Below are 14918 nucleotides of genomic sequence, written 5' to 3' on the forward strand. Positions count from 1 at the left end.
TCCTCACAAGATACGTGTAACCGGCTCCTCTGACACTCGACGCGAGCAAACAGCGGAGGATATGGTCTACTGAGGGTTGAGAGGCTGTGGAAGAACCTGCAGGCAATAACAAGACAGCAGGTGGATATTAGAGATGCAGGGGATTGACCTGAGCTGACCCCATCCATATCGACAAACCCACACTACATCACCTATATCCTGAAGACACGACTCCAGCGCAGCCTAAATAATTCCACTATACCGCACAATAACTGAGCCAAAGACTGAGGTGCAAAGCATCGCTGGGCTCCTTTGGCCTGCGCGGGCCCCGTTTCCGTCTCTTTATATGTGGTTGACAGGAGAGGATAAAGTTTTTGTGACAGCATTTGATGAATGTTTAATCCAACATTCAAACATCCCAGGCTGGGATTGGGTCCCCAGTCAAAACCCACCAAAGACACACAGCAGGTATCTGAAATATTCATTCACTACACGCTTCATTAAGAATGAAACATACCATGGTCCCCATTCATTTATTCATTTCGATTATTGAAACAAAAGACAGAAAAATGAGAGATTAAAACATGGTGGCTGCGCTATTCTATATTTGTCGCACAGATTTGTAACAATTTGTTTTGTGACAAATAACTCTGCCTGTTGAAATCCCGCTGTCATCTTGCTGAGAGTCAGGCAGCCACTGCGAGAGAGGCTTTCATGTGAGAGCGGTAACAAATCACTGTCTGACTGCGACTCTCCGCTCTTCATGAGGCGGCAGCAGTTTGCCCTTTGACCGGTCCAGGAGCGTCCGGTGACTCATCTCGCAACGCACGCTGACACGCATCGCAGCCGTCTACTGCGGAGAGGGGACAGTTTTCATATTTTTACTAATTAATGATGAAATGGGACAATTAATGATCTCTCTTGGTGGAGAGCGACCACACTAGGGCAGATGAAGTGACTGATGTTGGGCCTGTCAGGGATTTCATGAGTTCGTTTTTTTTCTTGTGGTGGTAAATATATCATTGTGCAGAGCCACTCCCAGTTCATTATAGTGCTACACCCTTCAAATTTATGTGTCACATAGATTCAAAAATTTCCCCATTGAGATCATTAAAGTTTCATCTATCCTAATCTAATTAACACAAGATGTGCAAATCCTGACACGTTATTGTCTAAGATTGCTCATACAGTTTTGAGAAATACTCAACAAACTGTTATTCTACACAGAACTGACAAATATTTCAGTTCTTTTGTTCGATATTTTGTAATTATGTTATAATAAACAATGTGATATGTGGTGACAAATATTCAAATGCACACAAAATGTTTAACATTTATGCAGCAGGAGTCTCTACAATATGCATGCATCACACCCACACAGGTCTAGTGGCACGAATATATGAATATGGCATTTCACTTTGCTGTGATATAAAAAAACGAATTCCTAGTTAACTGATTTCACATTAGGTATTGACGCATAGCATGTTTTGGTGATTACAGCGCTCATTACAAAGTCCGGACGTAGGCTAGTTATTGCGAACACCTTTCCTCTCTCAAACCACGACGAGGATGCATATCCACCACAGAAAGTCAGCTGTCTGATAGGCGAAGGGGCAAGTGCTGTTGTGGGAGACTGGCATGCAAGTGAGAGAGAGAGAGTTCAATAGGGCAACGTATGGGAGATGGGGAAGGCATTTTCCACAACTGAGCTAGACCTGCTTTCTCTGACAACTAGTTTAAAAGTCAAAAGGTCCAAAATTACAACTATCTATCACCATGTGCATAGAAATGATTCAGCTATTCACATTTTCACATTACAATACCTACAAAAAAAACAAGAATAATGCCTTTGTTTGTCATGGAAGAAGATGAATCACTCCTCCAAGACTTCAGAAGGTTCATCTTCACTATCTGCTCTGTGAAACACACCTTGAGTTGAACATAAATGCATTCATGCAACATATCATATAGCATATAGCTACCTAGTGCTGGACAATACAATACAATATGAAAACTGAACAAATCTAGTATATGTTGTTGTAAGGCCTATGGCTTTCACTTGCTTTTTACCAACAGCCTTTACGCCAGATAATACGGGGTAACAACGCGCTCACACTTGGATTGTTCTGCTGTTGTTTGCTTGGGTTACTCACGGTTTGATGAGGTTGGTTGATGATTTTCTTATGACGGAATCCAAGCGGAGATTTTATGGCAGGAGTGTGTGTGTGGTAATAATGATCGATGCATCAAAAATAAAAAGGCAAATCAACCCAAACAAAGCAGGGATCCAAGTTCAAATCAGTAAATAAACAAAAAAATAAATATTTTCGAAACAAAACTCTTTCTATCATGTGTTTGTTGATCTATATTCCTGTATGTGTGCATGCGTGCGGTTGAAAACCTTTTCTCTTTCTGGCGTTCTGCCTCCCTAGGCCAACAGTAGGGGCAACATTAATTTGAAATGGCTCCAACAGATGTAGTATATGATGTGTAATATGTATATAGTGTAGTAAACAATGTATATGAAGTATGTATATGACCTACTATAGGATGTTTATGATGTGTTATATGTAGTATGTATATGTATGATGTAGTATGCTGTATGATGGTATGTAAAGCCCTTTAAGACTTGACTGTGATAAACGGCTATATAAATAAACAAGACTAGACTGTAATAAATATATAATCAGTTACAATAAAGACTTGTGCTGCTGACTCCATTGATGTCCATGGGTCATTAAGGCCGAATCAGCAAAATTCAGAAACCATACTGGACTTCCAGCAAGTAACTTCTTCACCTCTTGTGAAGCAGCTGTGCGAGATTCTGTGCGATAAAGTAAAAAAGCTCATCTGTTTGAAAATAGCATAAGGAAAGGTTGTACACTTGTTAGTCTTTACATTAAGCAGTTATTTTGAAAAGCAAAGTTGAGAAGTACTTAGAATGAAATACATAATTTCACAGAAATCCTCCTGTACTGTACTTGCCGTCGTTCTGGTTTCCAGTCTAATCCAACAGGGAATACACACTTCTTGCTGATGTGATCAAAACCATGTTGTCTGGTGATGGCTTCATTCCAGTGACAGTCATCAGTCACTTGGGTCTACATCCGCTTAGGGCTGTGCTACCGGCGATGCACTGCGAGGCAATTTCCGCTTCCGCTGGCCCTCTTCCAGCGGCCGCGCGATATTCTGCAGTTTCACTCCCATGAATCTTTTATGGAACATGTTGGTCCGAGAAATGTTTCTGCAAAACAACAAAACGGCGGCTACTGCTAAATATGAATGATTGTCTCCGGCAACATGAAAGCATAAATTTAGACTGACATGCCAAACTGAGATTACCAAGGTTGTGAGGCATCCTTGACAATCAGGATCTTCTTACATGTTTTACTGTCACATTTATAAATCATTACAGGCAGCTTCGCGGCCGGTTGGTCCTTGACCAGAGGTCCAGCACTCCTGAAAATTAACACAATTTCGGAAATACGTGCAGCTTATCAAGACAGAAATCATAAAATAATTTATCGTAAGAGCAAGGTAAATAAAAAGTTCAAATAAATGGCTTTGAAATTCATGTGCAAAAGGTAAATCAGTATAATCTCACAAGCAAATGCAGCCCTGCCACTTCATTTCTGGAGAGTCTAATGGAGACACGACCAAGCCATCTTTGCAAAAAATTATTGTTTTAAGAATACAAAGTCTTAACTTTGTAAGAACACAAAGTCTTAATTTTTGGCTCAAACAAGACAAAAATCATTAAGAAGACTAGCAATCAGAGTACAGAAGGTGACATCAAATAGTTGGGGCAAATGCTGAAGTTGGCAAAATTACAAGAGGGTTTGCTTATGATACCATTAAAGTTGTTGGTGCAAACTTCATTAGAGGAATAGTTCACGCAAAAATTAAAATTCAGTCATTATCTACTCACCCCCATGTGAGTTGAAACTCTGGTGAAGTTTGTTCTCCAAAAAAACTGAAGTCATTAGGGACCGATCTTTCGAGTACCGAAAAGAGCAGAAAATATCCATAAAATGACTCCAGACAGCTCTTGTAGCATAATCCAAGGCTCCTGAAGCTAACGATCGCAGTGTGAGTGGAAAAGACCGATACTTAGGCCGTTATTTAAGGCAAATCTTAACTAGCCTACAGCCGAAAAACAGTCGAAAAACGTTGCCCGTGCGCAGTCGTGAATCTCCTCCACTTCCTTGTTTACACTCCCAGTCTTCGGGCTACGTCACACAAACTGAAAACGCTTCACTCAAAAGCTTTCTTGAGCAAACAGTTTAAAACTGAGTGACTTCAAAGCTATTTCAAACTAATGAAGCAGCAACTGCGGGAGCGATCTCCTAAAGGAAGACGCGATGAGGTTGTTCTCAATTATTTTAAATCTCATATAAAACCTCCTTGGTATGTGCTGGGTGAGCAACTTGCATTTAAATGAATGGGCGGCCATTTTTCTATTTATCCTCCATATCTTCTATAAATAGAATACATAGAAAATCCATATTTGTCTCTCTCAGGTTTATTTTATGAACATTTCTGTTAGAACAGGGCATGCAACTGACCACTTACTCAAAATGTAGTCATATTTCCTGCCTTATTTTATTTAATTGTTTTCATAAAAGAAATGTAAAAAGATACTTAATTAAAAAGACATTGAAAATGTTCTTTAAATGTACTTTTTGTAGGCATACTATTTCCAAAAACGATCTAATAGTGAATAATTATCTTGGCATAATCAGACATTTATGAAAAACTGTCACATTTAATTTCACTTTTGGTGTGAAAGGTGCAAAGACTGAATGGTTTCTATTTATCACGAGTTTTCACATCACATAAATAAAGTAACTTTTATCGAGTGTTTCTAAATTACTGTGTTGTAAACATAATAAATATGCATATAAATAGGCTATGTTATACATGTATGCCTACATGTAGATAGACAGATATCTTCCATCTTCCAGGCAGGTAGAATAAGAATCTTTCTACTACCTTTCTTCTGTGCATTATTCGGTGAAGAGTGAAGAGAAAGGTTTAGTAGGTTTAGTTGTAGTAGAGCCGGTTCTGAGCTGGTCCTGAATGGCTGCTGTCTTGTATGCTGGGTTCAGCTCACATCAGAATTGGAAGAAGAGAATGATTTTGTACTACTTTAAACTTGTATTAGCGTGAATTTACCGTGGACAGAGTTGCAGTGGTCTAATTAAGGTAAACAGATTCACCTGTTCAACTGCAGCGTCCCAATTCACAACACACCAGTTTTAGCGCCGGTGACGTGTTTTCATATATTCCAGCGAGGAAGTCCCGCCTTCCTCTTTGCCCCGTCGTCACTTCCTGCACACGAAAAAATGGCGGCCGCCTGTGTGACAGTTTCGACAGACACATTGCGAAGAAAGACAGCTATTAAAACCGAACCGAACGAGTCCGACGATGGCCCCTCCTCGGGGCTGGGTGCGGTGGTGAAGAGAGACCCGGTCGTCACCCTCATGGCCCCGGTCAGCGGGCTCCAGCCGCTCGTCTGGTCCCAGGATCACCGGCTGGCCGCCTCCACCACTAGTGCTATTTCTTTGATGGAGCTGGTGTGTGATGTGCACAGCAACAAACAAGACCTGACACTGCACCGGACTTCAATTCCCGTACCGACAGAAGTGCAACAACTACAGGTAAACCGTTTACTAGCTCCGGTCTTGCCGTTTGCAACATGACCCGCTGCGTAAACATAACAGCGATTTAGCTGGATATCCTTACGCCACCTTGGGCTCAGGTCGCACTATAAAAGCGACCAACTTGCGGTTTAGCATGATAACAACTTGGAAAACTGTCTACAGGATAATCAGTCCACCGCTGGCTGGTCGCGTACTGTATTAATTGATGGTTCAATCGCCGTAAAGCGGCCGTTGACCGTTTAAACTCGTGTTGTTATGCCACTAAACTAATGACTCTACAAGCTAACTTGGACTTTAAGCTCCTTGATTACAATATATGTAGCTATGCAACCTGCAGCTGATCTCAAGAAGTGCTCAAACTCAATAACTTGAATAGATGCACACAATTAAGCTTTTTTTAAAATGTCTCGTTGTGTCTAAAGACATATAGTTTTGACAGCATTTTTCCCGCTAAAACTGTGGTCTACAGAGGTAAACAGTGGGCTAAATCTCGGTGACATTGTGATTCCCAATTGACTTCAATTATAGCTGCATATGATTTGTGTTTACTTGCATCTGGAGTCTGAACATCACCAAGTCATAGTATTCCCATGCAGTCACATGCATTTCCTACTAGTGCTTTACCATATTAGGGCTGCAACTAACTATTTTCATTGCTGATTAATCTGTCGATTATTTTCTCGATTAATCGATTAGTTGTTTGGTCTCTAAAATGTCAGAAAATGGTGAAAAATGTCGATCAGTGTTTCCCAAAGCCCAAGATGACGTCCTCAAATGTCCCCAAAGATATTCAGTTTAATGTCATAGAGGAGTAAAGAAACCAGAAAATATTCACATTTAAGAAGCTGGAGAATTTTGACTTATTTTTCTTAAAAATTACTCAAATTGATTATCAAAATAGTTGGCGATTAATTTAATAGTTGACAACTAATCGGTTAATCGATTAATCGTTGCAGCTCTATACCATATACACAGCTCATTGGCTGTGGCTGGCATTTGATAATAATCACCTGTTAACTTATTACAGTCACTGTTATTTTCCTACCAAGATGGCTGTGAAGGTGAAGTAAGGGGAATACTGTGACTATAAAACCATTCTGTGAAGCAATAAGAGCCAGCTGGTCAGTAAACGGTTTCTGATGCTTTTTGAGTCTACAAAATAGATGTATAGACATGTAGGCTATATCTACACTCAAAATCAATGGGATCACTCCATGCAAGTCAAGCATTTGCCCTTGTGGGAGTATGGTTTGATTATTTATGGTGGTGTCCAACTATGTGCCACGGAGAGCTGAGCAGTCTGCAGGCTTCACCACTGAGTTTTGGGATTTTGCATGTTCGGACAACACTGGAGTGATCCTGAACAAAATGTCATAGACTAGTTCTTCATGCAAGAAAATTAACATAATTTAAAGGGATGTGTCGTTTTTAACATATCTGTGTTGTCTTATTTGTTTATACTGCAAATAATACCAATACATTTAACACATTAACATATCTTGTGTTAATTTGATGTCCCAAAGACACACGGATGTGTTTTTAAAATGGCATATCCTTTTTTTGTGTGTGTGTGTTTGTGGAGGGGTGTGTTAACATTTTATTTACATGTAAAGCAACTTAACTGTGTATTAAATGTGTTTTGGAACCAAATATTCACCTGGATACTATCAATTTGTCAGTGATGGACATTTGACCACATACTTCACCCCTAAATACTATTAAAATTCAGTGGATCATCTACGTAGACATCCACTTAAATTGAAAGTTAAATGATCTCAGCCCTTATACTGATTTTTAAAGGGATAATAGGAGGCTGGAAGGGATTAAATTCTGTTAAATTTGGCTGTGGCTGGTTAATATGTCTCCTAGCAGCTGCTCTGGCATGTAAACCACAAGCGTTTAGGTTCCTCTGTATTCCAAAAATCAACTTGGCAGTTAAAATATTGGAAGTAGCAGAATTTTATAATCCAGTAATCCACAGTGGCAGAATGGCAAAAAGTTAGTTTCCTCCTCTGGTTTCTAGATGATGATTAGCTGCTCTTTAAATGGGAAAGACATTTCTGAATTGGAGGCGCAGTGGAAGACTGTCTCATGTTGTAAATATTAAGACTACAGCAGCTGATTTCACTGAGCAGTTCCTCCTCTCTGGTTGAAGCTGTGCTAATCAGCCACTGTAGTCTTTGGTTGGAATGAAAACTTGCAGACTCTCGGCCTCCATGGCACACGGCTGAATATCCTTGTTGTAAAGCCATGCTTAACATTGTGGAGGCCAGATATTGCTATTAGCGCAACTGTTAAAAATTTGCTGCTAGCTAGTTTTTGTGCATTTAATAGCGCCCACCCTGTGGCTTGTTTTGGTAGAAAATAAGGAGCTGATATTAGCGTTACATAATGAATTTCTCACCTTTTCAATATAGTAATGCGCGTCGTCCCACCTGCCAATTGCTCCCACTTATGTTAAATTTTCTGCATCACAACTTTCTACGTTTTTTTCTGTTTACATTTTGTTATGCCATATACAGTTAGATTTAGGTTTTCAGTGTCTTTACCTGCCTTTACCTGTTTGTTTGTTTGTTTGTTTGTTTGTTTGTTTGTTTGTTTGTTTGGGTTTTTTTTTGCTGTTTATTGCTTTTTTTATAATCCCCAATTTCTATCACCTCCACAAATCTGTAGTGTTTTAGGCTTTATCACTGTATAACTTATTATTTCACTTATGACTTAATCACTGTGTGTGCAAATAGACTGTGTTGCTACTGGCTAATCTGTGTGTTTGTTGTGGGGTAAATCATCATAGCCTGGGAGTCAGTTCTGTCCGTCCACAAATCACACAAAACACCAGTGTATTTGAGTTTTAGATACTGGAACCAACGACTGTTCACAATTAGAAATTTGTATGGTAGTGCAAGTCAAAGAGGTGACAAAACTCTAAAGAATCACATGTACCACATTTGAGGTTTTCAGTGGTTTCTGGGTTGTTAAAATGTAGAACTTAAATGTCGTGCTTAAAGTTTTGTCAAAGCACTTTGTAGCTTCCAAAAAAAAGTGATAGAATTGATGTTTTTCCAAGGATTGTTTGTCAGCACTATTGACTTGCACTAGCATTACTAAAATGAATGCTGTTCTGTCTCTAACGCTCAAATAGCAAATACTGGTGCATGTGGGGTTTTTTTTGTGTTTTTGTTGGGTTTTTTTGTATGGACTGAAGGGACTTGTGGCTCATAAGTTTCTTGAGCCTGAACTTTACCATTTACTTTAACTTTTTTTTTTTTTTTGCCTTAAGGTGGGACCAGCAGACCAGCTGGCTCAAGCAAGACAGGAGTTTGCGTCCCACTCGGACCCGAGTGTAAGGCAGGCTTTCATGTCGGACAGGGTGATAAACCCGACTGTAGGAGTGCACAAGGGAATAAAATACACAAGCTGGTCTCCTTTAGGCTGCGACTCCAGCGGACGATGCCTGCTTGCTTGCCTTACGCTCGACCACAGACTTACCATTCATAATAGCCTCAAGCGTCTCGAGTGGAGCACGCTAGTTGATCTTACCAGAAGGTACGGTGACAGGCTAGCAGAGCGCGGCTACTCCAAAAAAGATAACAGGCCACCGCAGGAAAACCTGCTGAATTTTGAGGAGTTACAGCGCCGGTTCCGTATGCAGACGCCACTGAGGATGGAGTGGTCAAGCGTCTATACTGTCAAACAAATCCAGGCAGACAATACATGCAGGGAGGAGGAGATAGTTTTCCTAGCTGTGTTAATGGAGAATGGGGACCTTGTTTTGTGGAAGTTCCTCGTGCCATGTGTGAACGGGACCGATGTCGTGTTTTATGATCTCATCGAATCGGGTGTGACCCGGCCCAGTGACCTCGCGTGGTGGGAGTATGAGAATACCGATCGCCGGATGAGCGGCCTGATCGTCGGCAGTGAGGTGGGACCTGTCAAGATCATGCCTGTCAGCCTGGCAGGGGTGAAAGGCTACTTCACGCTTCGGCACCCCGTGATCCTGTGGCAGGAGTCGGACGAAATCGCTGTCGAGAACATCAAATGTGTCCCGATAGTTCACCCGATCCATAAAACCAGCTGCAGCCTGGTGGTTGCCACACGCGGCTGCTATGTGTTTTGGTGCCTGTTGATGATCTCTCCCGCAGGTTTGAACGTCCACAATTCCCATGTGGCCGGGCTACACTCGCTCCCCATCGTCTCGTTGGCCGTCAGCAGGCAGGGAGTCAAGGTCTACACGTGTGCGATGGATGGCTTGGTGAAAAAGCTGACCCCGACCTTCACAGAAACCACCATGGTTTTCGCGCAAGAGGACTTGCTGCGGCCCGAGAGCTTCCCAGGACGCCGGATGCACGGCATCTCCGTGAGCCACAACGGAGCCTACATTGCCCTCGCCAGCACACAAGGTATGGTCGGTGGTCATCATCCTGTTGACAGGACCTACCAGGTAAACTTTGTGACCCTGAAAACGCCAGAAACCGCAGCAGCTCTGCTACTGAAGTCGCCTTCGCAGAACCTGTACAAGCTGGCGGATCTGGTCGACCTGGTGAGGTGGAAGGTGCTGAAAGACAAGTACATCCCTCACTCCCTGCAGGACGAGCTCGAGAGGAAGATCCAGGAAGTCGGCTCGGCCTACTTCTGGCGCTTTAAGCTCTTCTTGGAGCGTATCCTCTACCAGTCTCTCCAGAAAGCTCCCGCAGACCCCCGCTGGAAGCCTACACACGAGGACACCAAGGTCTTTGTAGGCGAGGAGGAGGAAGAGGATGGCGAAGACGACGGGAGGGTGAACGAGGACGACGGAGACGGACGCAAACGGGTGAAGGAGGAGAACCTGGAGGAGCAGATGGCGGAGTTGCAGGCTTCGATTGACACTGTGGAGGCCCATCTGAACAGGGAGCACATGAAGAAGGTTCTGGGCGGGGTGTACCTCAACATCTGGACTGCTGTGAACACCAGCATCCCCACCAGTGGCCTGGTTGAGTACCTCTCTAGAGACTCCAACGACAGGACTTCAGAGGTAAAACTCACTGAAATGGCTAAAAATTATTGATTTATTTGTCTTTTTATACACCCACTATACTTATGCTTATTTTCCTACTTGGACTTTATGAAATTAAGTACTAAACTTTTACTCATGTAGTGTTTTGCACCTTTCCTGTACCATTTTCAGTGTGGATTAAGTAGGGCTGGGCGATATGGACAAAATCAAATATCACACTATTTTTTACCAAATACCTCGATATCGATATTGCGACAATATTGTAGGGATGACTATTGGTGCTTTCACAAAATATTTACACAATGAGATTTTTGATAAATAATCATCAGTAATGTGGATATAATGACTAAGTGGGTAAAGGCAAATAATAGAACAGCTAGACCAGTCTGGTAAGTTCAGAAAATTACATCACTTTACTGTAATGCAGCCTTTAAAACCAGGAAAAGACAACACTTATGCCATATCACGATATTACGATATCCAAAATCTAAGACGATATCTAGTCTCATATCACGATATCGATATAATATTGATATATTGCCCAGCCCTAGGATTAAGGTTCAATTTGGTATTTATGTTTATCAAAACCTGCCCCTCTTCATCTGTGCCCTCTGGTCTTCTTCTGTTCTGTATATCATCCTTCCCAGGTCCTGATTGGCCACATCAAGAAGAAGATGAACAAGCAGACATTTCCGGAGTATTGCAGTCTGTGTCAAGAGGTGCTGCCCTTCACGGACCACAAACAAGCAATCTGTAAAAACGGCCACATGTGGCTAAGGTAGGAAACTTTTATTTAGAGCTTTAGGTGTAGATAAATTGATTAATCTTTAAGTACAACTAATCCGCTAAAGATGTGTTTTTATTACAGAAAATACAAGCAAACAGGAGGACTGTGAGCTCTCCTGGTTCAGACACTGCAGTTAAGCCCGGCAGTCAGGACACAAATCGAATCTTAATGCCAAATGCCTCCTTTTTGACGGTTTATTTATTTTCACAGAGCAGTAATCAAGCCTCCCACCTTTTGATATTTACCCATGCACCACTCCCATCCTCTCCTCATAAATACCCCCCCCCCCCCCCTTCTCTCTCCTCAAACTACAGCCTCACCAGTTGAATGGGACGTGACGCCCCTAGTGGGCACTGATGGGGGGGGGGGGGGGGGGGGATCTGTGCCTGTCAATTTCACCCCGTTTCTGTTCCATGGCTGTGTGAGCGTCTCTGTACCTCCCAGCCAGCTCTCTGATGCCTCTCTCTCTCCTCCAGGTGTGTGTTGTCATACCAGGCCTGCCAGACGCTGACGTTCAGACGTTGCCTCCTGCTGGATAGCATCGCCAGACTGCCAGAGCCTGGGGGTAAGCGCCACTTTCCATCTCTCTCCACCTCCATTTCACAGTCACTCTCTCAATCAGCCATCTCCTCCTGTCACCTTCAGCTTCTGCGTTCATCCTCGCTAAGCCTCTCAGATCGTTGCTTGACATTTTCGATTGCCCCTCCATGGGCAAAGCAAATATTAAAGAATGAATGATTAGTCAAATGAGAGTGCGGTTTTTCCTAAATGATACTTAACGGTGTGCTTAAAAGTCAATACATCCCTTTTTTGTGTCTCTCTTCATGGCTCAAATGTAATCATTTTGGTCTCATTTGTAACCTGAATTTTCACTACCACCTAAATTTTGAGCACTGGTTGCAACCGTAAATTATTTTTATGCAGTTTTGGTCCTGTATAGCTCAATGGGCATGGCACTACCGCTGACAGGGATATGGGTTCACGTCCCACTGGGGGCCACTCAATTCTAACAATGTGTACACTCTTTTGGATGAGTGCCAAACATGTTTAGCATGTTTAGTGTCACCAAACAAACTCTGTTTAGCTGTGGTTCCTGCACTGGTTACCAGTGCAGAATAATAATAATAATTGGTTGCATTGGCCATTTTACAATTCCCAAATTATGAGGTTTTAGTTTAAATAGAGCTTTTTAATGCTCTATTTTGCCTGAGCGCCTTCCAATCTTCGCTAAAGCCAGACCTGACCGGGCCTGTGCAGTCGGAGCACACTGCCTGAGAGCTTGGGCTGATTTGGCAAAATCTGTCACCTCAAGTCCCTTCTCAAAACATTCAGTTACCTATTTTTGTGTCCTTCGTTTTTAATTTGGGCAGCATTAAAGTTCTTGCTAACTGTTTTTGAAAAATGCAATACAAAAATGATTTGTCTTTTCTTTGACCTCAGATCCGCAGTGGATCAAGAAGATCCTGCAGGGCCCCTGCACATTCTGCGACTCACCGATGATCTAGAGCGAACGGGACGGACCTCAGGGAGACGGGGCTGGGTTTCCCTGCAACCCCCTATGTTGTCTGACGCAGGGTCCAGTTTGTCAGGCAGACATCACTGCTACTTTCTTTGTTTTTTATGTTTTTCTTTTTTGTTCATTTTTTTTTATCACTTTATATAATTTTAGAAACGCAAATAAAGAAAAGATTGAATACATTATGTTTTGAACTCTCTTTATTACCACATCTGAGTGTTGAGTGTATTGACAGGTGTGTAGTCTACAAAATGTGCAAAGAAACTCCTTTACACTGTCTTAAAGGCAATTAATATTTTAATGAGGTAAAACATTTTCGACTAAAACTTACCCATTCATATTTTCTTTCCTCATCTAAAGTTAATTCCAAGTCGCAGACAGTGTTTGGGTGTTTCTTTGCACAAGGGGAACAAAGTTTAAAATGCGGTTATAGGGGGAGGTTTTTATTATTCAGTAGGACTTCAGGGCGCCATAAATAAGCTCCCTCATTTTCCTTATGTTGACTGTATTTCCAAACCTTTGGTGTAGTTTTTATTGCAAGTAAGTGGAAGTTACTCTGCCAGTCCTATTTTAGTCTTTTTTTTTTTTTGAACGCAACAAATAATACATTCTGAATAATGCATACTTTGAAAGGGAGGGAGGGAGGGGGTTGGGAAACTCAACATACCTACTTTAATTGGCACTGTAAAACAATTTCTAAGCTCTGGGAAAAAAAGAACTGGTGCTCAGTCATTCTCTCAGATGAGGACTTCCGCTATTGTAAACGCAGAAGAGAAAGAGCGGGGAGAGGCAGATGAGATGAGCAAGAGGCAGGAAGAAAGCGAAAAAGTGTGCTTAAAAACCGGCGCAGCCCCTCCCACGGGAGCGGGGCGTAATGAGATTCACCAGTAATGAGGGACAAGAACACGGCGCCAGATGTGATTCTAATTCTAATCAAGGGAGGGGGTTAGAGAGCATATTGTTAAATACAATTAACCCTTTTTATTTTCGGGGGAGAACAAGGGGGCTGCAGGGACGGGGGAACACACTCGCCGGCGTGTTCTCCCTCCGTCCCTCCCCACCCACCCCCACCCCACCCATCTTGGAGACATGGAGGTCAATGGCCAGTGATCAAAGAGGTAGTGGGACCTGGGAGACTGGGCTGGTAGCAGCGCTCCTCTCTGCCGCGGCCTCTCTCATCCCTTCACATCCCCGGCTCAGCCCCGGATCCGGCAGAAGGGGGAATGCAAAGGAGAGGAGGGGAGAAGGGGGTCCACCCTCCCTCTGGTGTCACTGGAGATGATAGCCTGCCCCGGGGCTAGGCGAGAGGAGGCAGCAAGGCTCTCAACACTCAGGACTTCATGAAAGGGTCCCCCTCTTTTTTTCTTTTTCTCTTTTTTTTTTTTTTTATATAAACCCGCAGTTTTCCTACCCAATGTTGACACTGACTTGGCTCAAGAGTCGGTTGAAGATGCAGTCAAAATGAGGGGAAAATCTTCTCCCATTTTACTGGAAAGTGAATCATTTATCGCATTATCCTCCCGCAAATGGCTGCTAGAAATTTCTGCAAACTGGAAAATTAACTTTGTTTCTACGATAACAAAAAGCACTCCACACTCTTATTCTCTTAACACATTTGTGTCTTCTTTTTTTTTGGTCTTCTTTTACACAACACACACACTTGTGTTAAGTTTGTTTATTTATATAACCCTTTATCACATGCACGTCTCAAAGCACTGTACAGAGAATGAGCCTAGCTAAATCTAACTGATCAGCAATCAATCATAGAAGAGAATGATAAAGGACAAACATGCCCTGCTTTGTTACTTTTCAACACAACATGTTAATGACAATAGATTTTAACACGTTGTTATTAACATGTCTTGTGTTGTAAAGTAGTGTGTTGTGTCATCGTTTGAAAGAGTGTGTATTCAAAATGCTGAAACATTAAAGGGATGATTTGGGACGGTGCAGCAGAGCAGTGTAGACGGGGGTTTATTG

The 14918-nt window shown here is 42.3% G+C and overlaps 1 protein-coding gene across 1 annotated transcript; it reads left to right on the forward strand.

Annotated features, from left to right (window-relative positions):
- Window positions 1-5324: 5324 nt before the first annotated feature.
- Window positions 5325-13091, forward strand: gtf3c4 (general transcription factor IIIC, polypeptide 4). The gene is made up of 5 exons (XM_071541673.1): window positions 5325-5639; window positions 8923-10653; window positions 11283-11413; window positions 11899-11987; window positions 12863-13091. The coding sequence occupies exons 1-5, from the start codon at window positions 5325-5327 to the stop codon at window positions 12925-12927; spliced, it is 2331 nt and encodes a 776-aa protein (XP_071397774.1). The 3' UTR covers window positions 12928-13091.
- Window positions 13092-14918: the final 1827 nt, after the last annotated feature.

The sequence above is a fragment of the Centroberyx affinis genome, unplaced genomic scaffold, assembly GCF_046629955.1.
Source record: "Centroberyx affinis isolate AG114_WGS23_722 - 3 ecotype Tasmania unplaced genomic scaffold, CSIRO-AGI_Caff_v1 ptg003919l_1, whole genome shotgun sequence".
Lineage (NCBI taxonomy): Eukaryota > Metazoa > Chordata > Actinopteri > Beryciformes > Berycidae > Centroberyx > Centroberyx affinis.